This window comes from Squalius cephalus (assembly GCF_949319135.1).
Source record: "Squalius cephalus genome assembly, chromosome: 11".
NCBI lineage: Eukaryota > Metazoa > Chordata > Actinopteri > Cypriniformes > Leuciscidae > Squalius > Squalius cephalus.
In genome coordinates this window covers 6,204,995-6,223,084 of record NC_137132.1, presented here as the reverse complement: position 1 = coordinate 6,223,084, position 18,090 = coordinate 6,204,995, and the positions used below count along the sequence as shown (strand labels likewise).

Here is an 18,090-nt window from a genome sequence, read left to right as displayed (position 1 = left end):
TGTCACCCATTCAGTTGAATGACCCATTCCGTTTCTCTCGGAAATACGTCACAACACTGAAATAAAGTCGGTTGCAGACTTTCAGAATATGCGGCCCCTTTAAGAAAAATGACACTCTGAGTCTGCGCACTGAGGATGCGCAGAAGAAGAAGCGCGAGAGAGGAGAAGAGACGAGCTGAAACTTTCACCAGTTGAGGCTGAAAGTGACGCTGTTAACGATCGTGAATGAAGAACAAAAATGTGGAATATTTTCTTCGGATGCCGTATATGTCCAGTCTGCAGGTGAGAGATGTTACAAAATTACAGAGTTTAACATTAACCAGCTCCTCGAGTTTGTGTGTTTATATGCCAATGTAATGAAATGCTTTGTGTGTCCTGGTTTATTATTATTAGAGTGTAATAATATGTTGGTGGAGTGTTTTCACAGACTCTGTTTAGGGCTCCAGACGAACAGTTTTTAGGCTACTAGGAACGCTGTTGTAGACCTTAAGAAAAAAGAAAAAAACGTTTGTTTTTGCCCGTTTAACTTTTTATTACCAAACATAACTCAATACCAATAACACAAAAGCAGCATCACAGTACCCAATACTTAAGAACAATAAAGAAAGTAAAATCTTCACAGCTTTGCTGACTTTGTAAACATATTATAGCCAACACACACTACACATTTGAAAGTGCAAACTTTTCTTCAGTAAACAGAATTGTATCAAAATAAACCAGACATGTCTTTCCCAAATTCAATGTCACTTTGAACAAATTACATTAAATAATCATCAATAAGTACAAACAAGAATCTTCTTAAATAAACAAAGATTTAGAGGACGAAAAGTCACAACTTTACTTACTTTGTAAGCACAGTAGGCTATGTAGAACAGCTAAAACACACATTCAAGTTAAGTGCAAAATCTTCTTAGACCGAATTCTATCAAAATAAAGCAAAGACATACATTTTGAGAGAGCCATAATGCTATTCTGTATGGATCAAGCATTTCCACCAGTTTTGGGAGGCTCTATAGAGGCACACGTCTGCATTTCCTCGCTGCAAAATCACTAATTAGGTCATCATGACAGCTTCTGAGCCACTTCACCATTGATGCTGATGACAGCAAGACCACTTAGACGTTCCTGCCCCATTGTTTTAATGAGCTTTATGTTATTTATGCTTTATATAGGGCCAAGGACCTTCCCATAACAACATACTTTGTTGCTGCCTAAACCCGTGATGAAGAAGGAGGCAGGAACCGGCGAACATTCAAACACTTTAATAATAAAACAAACAATAAACGAAAGTAAAGGTGGCAGCCCCTCATGGACGACTGGAGTCACTGTGTCACAGTCACAGAGTCACTGGCTCAACGACTGCCCGGGTTTCGCCAGCAACAAAATATGTTGTTATGGGAAGGAGGAGAAAGGACCCGGCATAACATGAAAGTCCAGGCCTGGTCCTCACTTGTTCCTCACTGTCGTGGCTCCATCTTTAATCCAGTATCCATTTTAAAAAATACCACGAACCTGTCCACGAACCTGTGTCGCTGTGTGAGAAGGCAGAATCACGACACACCCCTTCTAACTCTCATGTTATCCTTCCCGTCCAGATCCAATGCTACCACATCTTTAAATTACTATTAGTATTATTTGAAGTTAACATTATAAAATACATAGACCTACACCACAAAATAAATACTTTAAAATTGGGCAATTCCAGCGTTAATATGGACTGACATTTGCAGTCAAAACTTGAAATAGAAATTCTTAGAAAATGCAGCGTATAGCGTATAAGGTTATACTTGCCTCACAGACATGTCTACTTTTAAACAGAACAATTCAAAACGAAAGAAAACAGTTCAAATTCGACAGAAAATTCAACATTTGACATCCGGGAACGGCAGGAATATCAGTAGATTGCCGATTGATGATCTCCATAGCTGTTAGTCGGCCTCACCAGCAGGGGGTCCAAGCGGCTGTTGACGAAGAAAACTATAGATAGAGCAATGGGTGAGGGACTCATTCATTAGTTGAATTACAGAAATGGAGCAAGCAGTGGGCTATTTGTGATTATTATCAGGGCGATGGATTGTGATTATTATTATATGGAAAAGCTGATAAAGACACAAAAGCTGTGTTGAAGTCATCACTAGGTGCGTTTCCATTACAGATTTGTGCAAAACTTTTGCGAATTTTTTTTCTTTCTAAATGTCGACAAAAAACTATTGCGAAATGACGGCGTTTCCATTAACCGATGTTATGCGACTAAAACTTAATTTTTCCTCTCGCGATAAGTAAAATCACTCCAAAAACCATGGCAACGGACGTTGGTAGGTTTATGTACTATATCCCAGTCACTGCACTAGCCATTATTATTAATCAAATAAGAGATGTGTTTTCCAAGCTTTAATGGTAAGGAACGATACTTATTAAACTTGTGAGCGGCACATATGAGTTGTTTCTGTGTGTTTCTCCCTCATTTCTGCTTCGAGGTCTTGATTGTGGCATTTATTTGAGGTTTAGAATCCATTATTCCTGTAATTCTTTTGTCTTATATGAATTTAATAAAGAACTCTGTCTCGTATTATGTCCAAATATACCGTGTCATCTACGTCAGGTGACCTGCATATGCGCAAAAAATGTTTCCATTGCACTTTTGCGAAATATTTCTTTTTCGAATTGCCTGAAAAACCACCTCATGCAAGCGTAAAAACTTTTTTGCCATAAATGGGAGTTTTTGCGAAATTGATATGTTTCCATTGGGCGTATTTTCAATTCGCAATTTCAATTTGCGCAATTTGAAGGGTAATGGAAACACAGCTATAGTTACTTTGTACATGTAAGTTTTGCACAGCTTTCTCTGTCGTGACCGAGATTATGTTATTCCCCGAAGCTGATGTACAGATCAAACGTTAAATCTGAGGTAGTAGACATATATTTCTCTCGGTTGTTTAGTTTTCTTAACTTTATATTGCGGCGCTGTGCTGGGGATTCCCTCAATACATCACTCTCCGGGATTCCCCTGCGGTCTCAGGACACTCAGAGTAACTCAATGGACAAAATACAGTGATATAAAAGACCAAACTCCCACCTTATTGGGGATGTAGGCTATATTAATAGGCTACAGGCAAGCAGATGGACCAGGATATGAACGTAACGCGCAAAGTTTCACGCTAAGCGATTCCCAGTGAAGTACTGTTATAAGTTCGCCTGACACTGGATAGTCGCACATTTAAGGACCGTCTCTAAAGTATACGACATTGGTACACACGTTTCTAACTTCAATAGCATTTGAAGAGAATGACTTACAGTCATAAAACCAACTGTAAAGTGTTCATGTAGGTGTCATGATGCACACTTTTTAGATAGTTGATATTAAAATAAATATGAGCTCATGTGATGCTGAAAAAATAGCAATATGTTGGCCTACACTTGATTTGACAGTTTATTAAATATCAAAAATCTAAAATTGTGCATCATGTCTGGCACCTACATGTGCTAATTGAACTTAATTAACTTAATTGTTTTGGACAAAATTAAGACTGTTAACCTTATTCAACTAAACAGCATTGGATTAACCTTTAAGTAGCCTAAGTAACTTAATTGAAATAAATAATGTTACATAAATCCAATGTAACCTAGTTATGTGGAACCTGTTGACATAAAAAAGTTAATTAAAGCCAACATAGCATTTTTTAGAGTGTGCATTTCCCTGACACATTAGAAATAATAACGAACACAGCTAAAGTGCATTGATTCTGTAAGGGATCGTTGTCAAAGTGAATTATTTTAAGGGAATGTAGCCATTTATTTTAATAAAAAACAAACAAAATAAAAACTATGAGTTCTGTTCATACTCCACTGTTTAAATCGGCATAAACCATCCATTCAAGCCAAAGCTAACAAAGACTGTTCGACATAAGCACTCAAGCTGCTATAGTGCACTTAAACACTAATCAAAGAAATATCATACTTTCTGTTCTCTTCTTTTAAAAGAATGTCAATAGATGCACTTGAAACGTTCTCCTGACCATTTTGAACAAGCACGAAAAATTACAAAAGATTGTTTGAATCAGAGCTCTGGCGTAACTGTGTGCAGCACATTACAATATTGAGTTCTGATTGGTCAATCACTGTTATTTATAGTTTGTTAATTATGATATAGATAATTTTAACATTTTATTTACATGTTAAGTTTAACATAATACACAACACTATTAATCTAAATGGGATGGAGACAAAGAGGCTTTTCAGCAGCTCAGTTAAACATGGTGGTCTTGTTATTTCTCTCAGACTTTGGACAAGCATTAAACAAACCTTTTTTAAATGGAACTGCATCCATATATTTATATCAGAAAAAGACATGTTCAATTCATTTAAATGTAAGTAAAGTAATTCAGTAACTTCTCTTTGAATTTGGCAGATCTGGTGTCCATCCCACAACAATTCACCAGTAAATACTGGGAATATTCCCATCATCCTACAAGAGGAGGACAAACTCCAGGAGTAGCAGCTGAAATCTGTGTGACTGTTAAAGATGGAGTTTATTAAAGAGGAGATTGAAGACATGAGTGATCCAGAACCATCCAGAATAAAACATGAAGATACTGAGGAACAAATAGGTTGGTATCCATTCTTGATTCTTCATTGTTGTTTGCTTTGGTAGCTGTGAAATAATAATCAGTATATGAATGAAAAATTCTATAGAAATGCTTTTATAATTTTAATCGCCATCTTTTATGTACTTTTAATCATAATCTTGTAAGCTATAACAGTTGTCAAACTCATTTTGATCATATTAACAAGAGAATGTCAGAACTAAACTTTGGCACATCAAAGGTCTGATACTTGATCTCTGTTAGGGGTGTAACGATACATCGATATGGATCGATGCATCGATATAACGTCTAACGATACGATGCATCGATTCCACACGTAAAATATCGATATACACCTTTATTTTGACACTCCACATTCTCATGTAACATACTTCCGCCAAAGCACACGTTTTCATTTACTCAACAACCATACTTTCTGCCGGTGTGTCTTTATAACATTAATCTCCTCATCTGAAATAGATGCCTGACAAGACTGACTGAACCCTAAACAAGTTTTTTTTCACAAAAGCCGGTATTGTCCGCTGTCAAGGCATCGCGAGTTCATGTTTTACAGCAGAAACAGACAAGCAGTCGCACCCTTGTTAGTGAACACAACACGATAAGTCCGTTTTCAGCGCGCAGTATTCAGGTCAGATGTCACTTTGAAAAGACGCGCTGGCTAAGAGGAGTTTCGTCAAAGCTGACTAAAAGTGATCGAGGATGGATCATTTCAATGAGCTTGATGAACCTGTGATATCTTCTTCGGGGCGTAAAAGTAAAATAAAAGCTGAAACATTTTCACGGAACCTTACATGCTCGTTTAGTGGTGAGGGGAAAGCTCCCTGTATTGCATGTACGTTATCACAACAATAATTTTTGTCAGGCGTCTATGTCACATGAGGAGATTAACGTTACAAAGATTAACCGAGTGTTGTATTGTATATCATAGCAATTACTTGGTTTTGTTTGACTCAGAAAGATCAAATGTGAATGTATCTGCTCTGCTAAAAAAATTTAAAAAAACTTATTAAACATAAACATATTAAAGCTTTCAATTGTATTTTTTAGCTGCAGTTTGATTGATATTACTTGGAGGCACAATAATAAAAAACATGATTTATGAAAATGAACAAGAACGGAGTACTTGCAAATGACCTCTTCTGTTGTAAATGTCCCAATTGACCTTTCGCCGAGCCCCGCCCCCCTTAGTTACTGTTGCTACGTCCGACAAACAAATGGTCAAACACGACCAGCGCGACAGATTGCCATGACGGAAAGAGGTATACCCGTGCGTGTCAGTGACCTTTTTTGGAGCAATACCTCCGATATCCTCCAGATCGAGGCAAAAGGGGTTACAGAGTGCAGTGGAGGGATATATTCAAAATATAAAAATACGCAATGAAGGAGACACGACTACTATCTACGTCTCTATCGAGGCTAATGCTTACCGGTGTTCACACATCAGGGGAATCAAGTGTTTAAAAGCATTGAAAGACACTTACTGTTGTGTTTTTGTGTGAAAGAAAAAAGTGCTGTCAGCAATAATTTCTTATGTGTGTTTTTTCGCATAACACAATGACTAAAATTTTAAATGCTGCAAAACACATGGGAGTTATATTCCCGATGCTGTAGTTTATTTGATCAGTCACTATATCATTAATCAAGCTTAATTTGACTTTTCAACTACAATTAGGCAGGGTAAACTGAAATCTTTTAGCTATAACTTATATCATTGACAAAAGTATGTGGTGCATTTTCTTCCAAAAATGATTTTCTTTCTCAAATTCATGCTTCAAGTTGACAAAGCACAATAAACGAAATCACACAATAACTGTTTAACCAGACATAGCCTTAATTTGCATCTAAATAACTTTCCTTGATTGTCTTTCATAATGCACTTACCATAATATTTAGTAGGGGGGACAACAGATCACAAAACTCGCGGTTGAGACCATAATATTTATTAGTGGGGCAACGGATCAGACAATATTATGTTTTTTGAGTTACAGACACTGATCTATATAGAATGACATTATTATGTGGATTATCTGGTGATTGCATAAAGTAAACAAAAGTTACAGCATTTGGAACCAAGATAGCCTTTTTGTTTCATATTAAAATTGTTCCTTCATGAGGAATATCTTGTGATCAATGCAATAGATTATGTTCATTTTGGGCTCATTTTAATTGTAATAATATGCTGTGAACATTTTTGTTCCATTTTCAACGATCTGTGAATGTTTCATGAGCTGTATGATGTTTTTGACACAATGCAGTACATTGTACAAAAAAGTATTTGATAGATTATGAAAAAAAATAAATTCTATTTATCAGCAAATAACTCAGCACTACTTAGAGTTAATTAAATTGGCTACATTCATTGTAAAGTTTAGACTCTAAGCTTTCAAATGACATCTATTTTGTGTTGATAAAGGCAGTAGTTTTGAAAAATATGACTGAATTTTTTCGCAGCTAGGTACACTCCGTTTTAGAGGGACTACTCTGCACTTGTTAAGAGTTGATCGAATTGATTGGATGCATTAAAAAGTTGAAAAGATTCTAAGCTTTAAAATAACTATTTTGTTGCGTTCTATTCAATGGTTGCTTAGTAATTTGATTAGGAAATGTCATAATCACGGCAGCGGTACACTTCGAGTTTAAGGGGTTAAATCAGGGTTCACTTTAACTGATTCTAATTTTATATTTATTTTAGATCGAATGGAAGTGAAAGAGCAAAGACAAGAACTGGAGAAAATTAAGGAGGAACATCACAACTTTAAAATTCCAGAAACAAAAGCCAAAAAGCGGCACACCTGCTCTCAGTGTGGAAAGAGTTTCGGTCAAAAAGGAGACCTTAACACACACATGAGAATTCACACTGGAGAGAAACCGTATACATGCCCTCAGTGTGGAAAGAGTTTTTCTCAAGCATCACATCTAAAACAACACCTGAAAGTTCATTCAGATGAGAGGCCTTATGTGTGTTTCTGTGGAAAGAGTTTTTCACAACTGATCAGTTTTAAACATCACCAGAAAACACATAATGGAGTGAGAGATCATGTGTGCTTTGAGTGTGGGAAGAGCTTTACTAGAGCTGATTATCTGATACAGCACCAAAGAATTCATACAGGAGAAAAACCTTACAAGTGCTCATCTTGTGACAAGAGTTTCACTCAGTTGGGAACACTGAAAGTGCATGAGCGAGTTCATACTGGAGAGAAGCCGTACTACTGTACTCAGTGTGAGAAGAGCTTTTCTCAAGCATCAGCTCTCAGAATTCATCTGCGTATTCATTCCAGAGAAAAACCATTTAACTGTGATCAGTGTGGTAAAGATTTTATTGCATCATCACATCTAAACCAACACCTGATAGTTCATACAGATGAGAAGCCTTACGTGTGTTCTCTCTGTGGAAAGAGTTTTTCAAGACTGAACAGTTTTAAACTGCACCAGAAAACACATAATGAAGTGAGAGATCATGTGTGTTGTGACTGTGGGAAGAGCTTTACTACAGTTGAATATCTGAAACGGCACCAAAGAATTCATACTGGAGAAAAACCTTACAAGTGCTCATATTGTGACAAGAGTTTCACTCAGTTGGGAACACTGAAAGTACATGAGCGAGTTCATACTGGAGAGAAGCCGTACCACTGTACTCAGTGTGGAGAGAGTTTTAGACATTCATGTAGTTTTCTCAGTCACATGAAGAAATATCATAAGTCCAGGGTTTGAAATTAACATCCGCCAACTCACCAAATGCAGGTAAAAATAACCTGTGGCGGGTAACTCTGACAAATCACTAGCCAATTTGGTGGGTTTTTATGTTTATGTTTTTATGTTCTTTGTACCGTATTGATCTGTCCATCTAAAACACATTTTTGGTGATGAGGATGGGTTGAGCATTATGTTGAAATATTGCTTTATTTTGTTGTATAATTTTTTTTATTATACAATAATAAAAGTTTGTATATTTCATTTGTGTTTCTTTCTTTTCAATAGTTCGAAATAAAGATTTCAAACAATCAAAAGGATGACAGAGGAAGGGAGAAGATACTGGATGACAGGATTTTGTTTGAATAATAAAGTAATGTATAAAATCCAAATTTTATTTCATATACATGTGTGTGTATCAAGCGGCAACCTCCCCGTCTCTCTCTTGAAACCAACACGGAAGTGAGTTAAACTGCAATTCATTAACTGGCCGCTTGAGGCTGGCTGCAGAAGTGAGTCAAATCTGTATCTCCCCCATGTTAAAATTACCAACTTTACAGCAGAAAAAAACGTTTACAGCCTGGTTCTCTCTGTGGCTTTGGTCTATACAGCTAATTTTGCCCTTCATGACAACTGTGAGGGGGGTGAATTTTTTTATAACTCATCCGTTTAGTTGATTAATATTTAAATTTCTGCATTTAAGGGTGTGGCCACTTGAGTGACAGGTAGATTGCCGCTGATGTCAATGCTAGCCGTTTGTCTGCTGTTACTAGCCGTCACTTCACCTCAGCAAATTTTAGCTGCTGAACTTGCCACCTCTGCAGTGTTTTGTGCTTTTTTTCGGGATTATTTCATACAATTTAAAACACCCATTACTTCGCCACGGCTTTGGATTCCGTCGTTGTCGTCGAGTATCGTTCGAGAGAACAACCAGCGCTGTATTTCAGTTGTTTTCCTCTGTGAACATGCACTAATGGATGTCTGACAATTTCGTTGTTTTTTGGAGTTTTCAGATTTAAAAACTTCAATAAAGGCTCGTTCGTTCTGCTCTCAAGAAACAGATAGAATATAATACGCTTATGTACCGTCAGGTGAAATCCTGCAGGCGTCGGCGCTTTCTCCGTCCATGCAATAACGTTAAATGCACATCTTTGAATGAGCGCGGATTTTCTAGCGCGTTTACTTGAACTTCATAGGCAATATATCTTTAACCCAATTGAGAGACGGCCAAAATCAGAATTTAAAATGGACTGAATAATAAGCTCTCTACGAACTTGACGAGCGATGCCACGCTGACGGACCATAGACTATAAAAAAAGAGTGACTGACATATAACGTTATGCACATAAATCACTGTCACACACACTCTCTCAGAGTAATATTAAGTTACTGCATAATGCATTTTCAACTAGCAGAATAGTACAGAATCACGATACACAGTCTCGCTTGTAGCCATGTCTTTTAACTATTATAATATTTCGAAGGGCAAAAATAGGAACTTTTAATTGAGCTCCTCAGCTCCACTCACGCCCGCCTCTTTGCCCATTTTCTGTTATCCGGGAGTGACGCAAGGCCAAGATGGCGACGGCCGGCTCCGCCCACTTTAGGCTTCAAAAATGCTCTTCAGAAACCTACGGGTGACGTCACGGACACTACGTCCATATTTTTTTACCGTCTATGGTGTGTATATATATATATATATATATATATTAGGGATGCAACGGTACACGGTAAAATCCCGGACCGTTCGGTCAGCCCTGCACGGGACAATCTACCCTCGTGTCCCGCGGGACTTCGGTTTTGCCATTGAGTTCGCGCTGATCCTTTTAGTTTTTGCTTTAGGCGCCGTTCACATATCGCGCCTAAAAACGCGTAGAAAACGCTAGGCGCGCCGCGTTCTCCTTTTTCCAAAGCGCTAGGGCGGTTGCGCTCCGGAGGCGTCTGTCGTTGCTAAAGCAACCATCAGCTGCGCTCTGGTTGGTTCTTGTCACGTGACCTACGGTGCGCTTGCGGCATTCTGAAAAGTTGAGAATTTTCTCCACTGCTGGGGACATCGTTAGTGCCAACCGGTCTCGCCTTGCACCAGACAGTGTTGATAGACTCATCTTTTTGCACAAGAATCTCTCAATAGTGGATGAGTAAATAACATTGCACTTTGTATCCTGAATGCAGTATTTTTTTATTATATTATTTTGCTCTGCTTTTTTTTTATTCAAAGCACGAGCTAATTTATGTTTGTTAAAGGTAAAAGTGCACTTTTTCTTTCACATTGATCACTTCATATACCAGTTATCAAGGTTTGGAATTGGGATCCACTTGAATATTTTTAAGTGTGTTTGTTTACATTTTGTATTTCATATAAGTGATAGTTGAAGAGGTTGTATTACTTAGTGTTGTTCAGAACAGACTAGAGTGTTAATTTATTTCATACATTGATGTTCTTCCTACTGTGACATTCTGTTTATGCTCATAAGAAAAATAAAACATATTTTTGGGATGAAATAGCAGTCTCTTTCTGCACAAAACATGTACCGAAACCGAACCGAGACCGTGGCCCAAAAACCGAGGTACGGACCGTACCGTGGGCTATCTGTACCGTTGCACCCCTAATATATATATATATATATCACAGAAGAATATATACGCGCTCTGTCGGTGCTGATCTGCCTGAATATGTTCAAAGGCAGGAGGGCGGTCCCACTGAAATTCTTTCAGAGGCTCCACACCGGCATGCCACCAGACCTTCAGCCCGTGGTCGGACTCCTCGTTCCTGCGGGCAGGAGTGCCCTTGGAACAGGTGTCCAGGCATTCTGTGGTGTTCACAGATGCCTCTGCCACCGGCTGGGGTGCCACGTACAATGGGCATACAGTGTCGGGGTGTGGATGGACCCCCAACGGCATTGGTACATAAACTGCCTCGAGTTGCTAGCAGTACGTCTCGCTCTGAGTCGCTTAAAAAGGCCACTACAGGGCAGGGGTGTGCTGGTCCGCACGGACAGCACTGCGACCGTTGCGTACATCAACCGACAAGGTGGTCTATGCTCCCATTGCATGTCGCAACTCGCCCACCATCTCCTCCTCTGGAGTCAGAAGAATCTAAGGTCGCTTCGCTCCATGTATGTCCCCGGCCAACGAGCTATCGCGAGCTGTGCTCCCGGGAGAATGGCGACTCCACCCCCAGTCGGTTCAGCTGATCTGGAGAGAGTTTCGGGGAGGCTCGGGTAGATCTGTTTGCCTCCTCAGAGACGTCCCACTGCCAGCTGTTTTACTCCCTGACCGAGGGAACACTCGGCACGGATGCACTAGCATACAGCTGGCCCTGGGGCCTCCGCAAATATGCGTTTATATGCATAAACTATGATACCCAACTTTATAATACATATTTGTTACTCCACTGCATTTTCGCTCAAATTGACCTTTGTACCTAGCCTGACGTCGTCATACTCAGATTCTAGTCAGAATGTGAGTCTGATACTGCTCCATTGGGCTGTGATTATGAGGCGTGTTTCAACCGAACCAGGAAGGAAAATGCCTCTGCACTCAATTGGATAGACCAATCGACAAATGCCTTGATCGCGGTTCTCCGTGTTCCTCTTTTAAAATTAATGCGCTGTCGATATCTTCTATAACAGACGCGATGGCGGGATCTACACATGATGTTTCATAATCAAAGATCGGGAGGAGCACGTTTAAATAATCAATCCAATCAACTTGTCATCAAACCGTCTACACTATCTGCATGAGAGGAAGCATATATTATTTTAACTCTGTCAACTCACCTAACATTCCTTGACAGTTTTCAGCATCCCTCCACTCACTCTCGGCTTGTTCTTCCACAGCCCGAGCCCGGAGCCTCTCCTCGGACAGTATGCCAAATATGCATTTATTCTAAATTACTAATTCTCCAGCGGCAGTCATCTTTGTTGTAAACAAATTCAACCCAAGCGCTCTTTATGACGTGGGCAGTGGTGTAGTGGTAAAAAAAAGAGGTGGGTAAACTATAAATTCTGGTGGACCACGACGTGGTCACCCGGTAAGGTGGGCCACTGCCTACCGGTGTATGTGTATCCTGATGACATCGCTATAGAGCTGGTAAGTCCCGCCCCTTCCGCTAACCCCACTGGACCTCTAGATTGAAAAATCGTCAATGCAAGTGAATGTGAGAAAATAATTATTTTCTGGTCGCGTTTGAATTTTGCCATGAATGTGAACATATGTTGTCTGAGAATTTTTAATATAATTTTTCGTGTGAAGAATGCTACAATTTAGCGGGTAGAAGTTTGATACGGTTAGACTTTGTGTGAGAGCACTTTGTGGACTACAACTCTTCGCTGCTTTCAGACGGGAATCTGAAGAAAGAACAGCCCATTTGGTTTGAATGGTGACATTTGGGTACAAAACACACAGGCATCTCGATCTGTCTCCATAGATTATCGCAGCATTAGCACCGTGATTTGACAAGTGGAGGGAAATGTGTTATGGGGTGACGTCACATAGGCGACATGTAGTCTTTCTCGTTATGTCTTTTCCACAACTGCTAGCCAAAGAATCATACCATATACTGTCAAACTCGTAACATGAAAAATTATATAAAAAAATCACAGACAACATATGTTCACATTCATGGCACAATTCAAACGGGACCAGAAAATAATTATTTTCTCACATTCACTTGCATTGACGATTTTTCAATCTAGAGGTCCAGTGGGGTTTTACGGATGGGCGGGACTTACCAGCTCTATAGGCTATCATTTGATGGTACTACCAAGGGTATCACTGGTTGTTCCCTCATCATAGGTCACATAATCACTATTCAATTCATACATTAATCCAAGTTCTTGTTAAAGAGACTTAAAAAGGAATAATATGGTTGAAATCTATAAAGTTTGCTAAATGAGAAAACAAAAATATTTGAGAGGGAGGCTTATGTCCAGGGCTTCCAATGCAATGCACTTGTGCATAATGATTAAGGATTTGGGATTATTTTCATAGTCGATTAATCTGTTGAATATTTCCTCGTTTAAAGGGGCATTCCACCCATAGGAACATTGTTTTTTATTGAAAGTGGGTCATATATGTAGTCGAAATGCAAAATAAATGTTGAATTTGGTGCCTTCGTGACCGAGGAAAGATAAAAAATAACTTCAGGACGCATTTGTATGAAAGACAACAACTCCCACAATGCACCACATTGCACAGCTCCGCAAGCCACTCCCACTAATCCAGAACAGCGCATATCTGCCTATAAGAGAAATCACTCTTCCGTCTACAAGGCTAGCTACCACCAGAGCTTGAAATTCATTTCACACAAAATGTCTAGTTAGTTGGCGAACTCATTAGTGCATTACTCCTCGTTTGTATTTCTTTCGAAAAGGTGAATTATTGCATGGTACGGGGATGTTCAGTCAGAACATATGCGGTGCGAAACTAGGATAGTTCACAACACAAACGTCCGTGTCCTTGTCTGATTCAGAGATTTCGTCCAGGAGAAATTGTCATCGTTGAAATTCTTTGCCGCAGACGGACTCTATCTCTGTGTTCGTAGTTGCATCTTACAGTCTATGAGTTGCATAGTGAGATCACCGGCGCCACCAGTCCGCCCTAACTCGAGCCAGTCCGGGCTCCTCGTCCGCAGCAGTCAGGTCTTCTGCCTCGGCTGCTCTTCGCTATAATGCGGCTTGTAAAGGTAGCCACAAACACCTGATTCAAGCATCAGACTTCCGAAATCCTCTTCTTCTATATCATATTGAGTACTCTCCTCCGCTATTGTCATAACTGTACATCTGTCTCCACAGCGTCTGTTAGCTTAGCTTCAAACAAGATGGAGGATATTGCTTTCAGTTTCAGAGAGTAAAGTCCCACCCACTGATCTGTAATAGGTCTGTAGCGTGAGCGGGTCCCGCCCCCTGGGAAAGATGAGGAACTAGTGCTTGTAGTCTCAACAGAAATCCCCCCCTCTTACACTTCCTCCGACAATGACGCAAAATGACGATTTTTGCGTCATTGTAGGAGGAAGTGTAAGAGGTAAATAACGGATTTCTCCCGTCTCAGGGGAAAATGAGAGAGTGTTGCACGACCATTCAATAGTATGACTGGGTTTCTAACAATGCAAAGCTTAGTGCAAATGGGTGGAGTGTCCCTTTAATTGATTAGTTGTTTGGTCTATCAGAAAAATGTGGATCAGTGTTTCCCTGTAGAGGGAAAAGTCTTTAACCTGGTGCAGGCTTGATTCCCTCTGAATCTCTTGTACAGTTGGGTTTCGACATGCTCCCTACATTAAACCAGCTGCCTGTAATGAATAAAAAAAATAAAAAAAATGTTTGCATCGTTTTAATGATTTCCTGTTGTGGCTGCGATTCATTCTCGCGCAGCTTGTTTAGTAACTTCACGAGCGTGTGTTTTCTGCTACGTGTGTGCGCCATTCTCTTTGTTCCGTGTGTGTGTGTGTGTGTCGGTGCGCTGCGCTCTCTGCTCAATGTTCTGCTCCGTGTTTGCGCTGCGCGTTCTGCTCTGTCGTTCTGCTCTGTCGTTAACGGGCCAAATGCTCGAATCATGTACCGGGTTCGGGCTGGCACCCAGGCTACTTTGTACCTGCACATTGCTTTCTGTTTGTTTGCAAGTCGAGTTTTCCTTTGCAAAGCTGATCGAGTTTGTTTGCGAGCCGAGTTTTCCTTTGCAAAGCAGATCGAGTTTGTTTGCAAAATGCTGGATTTTTTTTTTTGGTTAATTATGGCACAATATTAACTCCATATTTACTGCATTAAGAAAGCTTTTTAATAAATAAAAAACAAGTGATCAATGCATAGTTAACAAATGTGAAAAAAATCATACTTTGAACGTATGACAAAGTTGAAAGTCGAACTTTGAAAGTCCAACATTGTTTGTTAAAGTCCAACAAAGTTAAATGTGGCAAAATAAATATATAAATAAATACTCAAACCTGAAAAGTTTTGTGGCTCCGTTTTCATTTTATTATCGTTGTAAACTTGGCGGTTTAGTTGTAACACTGTGCTACAACTAACACCGCTGTGTAAAAAATATTTTAAGCCTTGCTAACAGTTGCTAGGAGTTGCTGATATGTTTCAAAATAGTGCTATGTTTTAGCCAACAAGACAGTGATTAAGGTCATATAAAGTTAGATCTGGTGATGTACACACCCAACTCAGAAAGTGAAAAAACGTATGTTGAAAAAATTTACTTGCATTTTGTCAAAACACTCTTTGTTCTGTATCTTCACGAAATCTTATCAAAACGTTCCACAACTCCGCGGGAGACCGTCTTCTGGCAGCGAGAGAAAAAGAGCGGAAACACAACCTGCTTGACCCTGACTAACTATGTAAAAGGTCTGTGTTGTATTTAACCCTGCGTTAGTTTGTGCCCCGCGCTCCCCTACTACTAGCACATAGTGCATCACTTCAACACAGAAATCTTATGCACACACAGTCATATACACTCTCTCTCACACACATACATATGGACACTCATTCCTGTTACACAATGCTCATTCCTGTTACCAAGTGTTCATTCCCTGTTACTTCTAAAAAAATAAAGTTAAACCACTCTTTTTATAGGTTTTGTTTGGTCCATCATTTATACAATTGTTTAATAAGTTAAATTATAAAAGAAATTATAAATGTGAGGCTTCGGTCTTCTTTAAAATGAAAAAAATGGCTTTGTGTTTTTTTTATTAAAATACACCTTGCCTTAATCTGTAGTGATTTTTTTATTTTTTTTTGTCACAAATATCAATTATTTGAACATATAACCAACAATTTATTTAAAATAAACACTTTTTGGATTTTTTTGTTTTCAAAAATTCAATTAATTGACATGCTTTTAAAAATGCTTTTTAAATGGCACATGGGTTTCGGTAACAGGAGTGAGAAAACATGCGTTCATCCTCTGCTTAGAAACCTTGTTAAAAAATAAGTTCCCTGAGATTGATATATATTGAGATTGGTTAAATGTAGTATTATATTCAGTGTTGAAAAAAGGTTACAACCAGGCCCGGCGCCACGAGGGGGCAAAAGGGGGCATTGCCCCCTTAGATCTGATTTGTGCCCCCTCAGTTTCATTTTTGTATTCATGGTTACAAATGAAATGTTTAACCTTTTGAGCGGTACAGTCCCATATATGGGATTTTTATTTCTGTGCCGCTGAGAGTATGGTCCCATATATGGGATTTAGAATGTTCAGTAACGACATAACTTCCAGATTCAAACTGTGCTTTCGCGCGTTGGCTGGCGCTGAGCCAGAGTCGGACGTCATATATCACAACTATGCAGTGTTTTCAACCTCACAATGTTTATTTTAGGTTTCAGACATTTAAATACACATAAGCACGAGTAAAACAATACATTTGGAGTTTGTAAAATACACAATGATGTCTGTGAAAGCAGCAATAACAATCTATTCAAATATAATTTGCCGACGTGTGTTATTCTTATCGGAAAAACACAGTGGAAGTAACTATAAAGTAGTTTATTCTTCTATTCCACTTTCTTGCATGTATTTCGGGAGAAATTGATGACTCACAGGACTCTCTGAACTGCGGCGCAAAGAAACAGCCATCTCACGTTATAGATCAAGATTATTTTTAAAGGTTTTAAAATGACTAAACACACTCACATACACATATTTGAGAATCGGAAGATCAGATAGTTGATGACATGGTAAGCAAGTTGGTGAATATTTTGAATCAAAAAGGGAAAAGGAAATAAAAGCGATATATCCGCGGTGTGTCACGTGACAAATATGACGCGTTGCCATGGAAACATTAAGGGGGAACGTTCTAAATTCTAAAATCAGGGATGCGAACAGCGCGCTTTTCGGCGCCTCCCGCTTTTTTCACGTCAGTTTGGGTGACAAATTTATCTGAAGCCTATTTCATAGCTTAATGTGAGGGACAGAAGTCTATTTACATCATTAAAGTTTACGAAAACTCGTTTTCCCTCCTCTGCGGCTGTCATTCTCCATTCAGTATTCAAACAGCGCGCGCGCCTCTTCCGGTTACAGCAGCATACATGCACGGTAAAACTCTCTCCACTATGATACTCACATTATAATGCTTGATCTGTAGAGAAAAGGCTGTGGATTTGCATAAAATGACTTTATTTTGTTGGAGTTTGTTGCTGTTTTTAAACGACTCGCTACCATGTGCCTGTTAGATCACACATCACAAGGACTAAATCGGCATCAAACGCACAGTAACTGGAATTTAAAACTGTGAAGAAACAAATGATCAATAAACTGTTGGACAGATAGACACTAGGATTTGTGCGCTCGACATTTCTTCGCTTTGTGCCGTGAACTTTTAAATGCGCACTTGTGCAGCGCTGAACACTGTGACTCCATGTTGCTATGAGCACATCATTCTGCGCCCGCGATGCGCATACGCGCTTTGTACGCTCTGTTTTAAAGCGTTTCATATTTTCATAGTTTTGCGCAATGAAAGATTATTAAAATGCTATGTTTTTGTATACCTAGCCTGCTCAATACATTTAAAATAAGCATAATTTAATTGTATGTTATTTCTGTGTAGTGTAGTGTAGGCTATATAAATATACACACTTCTGAATTCTTGACATTCATAAATAAATATAAAATTGTGAAATGTATGATTGTCTGATTGAATTTTATAAGAGTACTAATAGTAATTTGTTTTTATTAACATGTTTAGATTTGATAAAATTACTGTGCCGATTTTTTCAAGAATTAGCCTACCTTTTGCTGCCGATTTATACACTCACTAAGATTAATAAAAATACATAATAATACATTAATGTAATATTTAAAG

The 18,090-nt window shown here is 38.9% G+C and overlaps 2 protein-coding genes across 5 annotated transcripts in view; both read left to right on the top strand.

The window, feature by feature from the left end:
* Positions 1-18,090, top strand: part of LOC307167596 (uncharacterized protein) — a 167,727-nt gene that overhangs the window by 130,729 nt on the left and 18,908 nt on the right. The gene's annotated exons all lie outside the window — the stretch shown is intronic.
* Positions 1-18,090, top strand: part of LOC307167593 (uncharacterized protein) — a 65,436-nt gene that overhangs the window by 38,286 nt on the left and 9,060 nt on the right. The window contains exons 3-5 of one of the 3 annotated variants that reach the window (XM_079886815.1): positions 4,409-4,607; positions 7,297-8,345; positions 8,583-8,630. The exons of the other annotated variants lie outside the window; for them this stretch is intronic. Of the exons in view, the coding sequence (XP_079742941.1) occupies positions 4,523-4,607; positions 7,297-8,315 (1,104 nt within the window). The 5' untranslated portion in view covers positions 4,409-4,522 and the 3' untranslated portion in view covers positions 8,316-8,345; positions 8,583-8,630. Of the gene's footprint in view, positions 1-4,408; positions 4,608-7,296; positions 8,346-8,582; positions 8,631-18,090 lie in introns of those variants that run through there. 3 annotated transcript variants of the gene reach the window in all.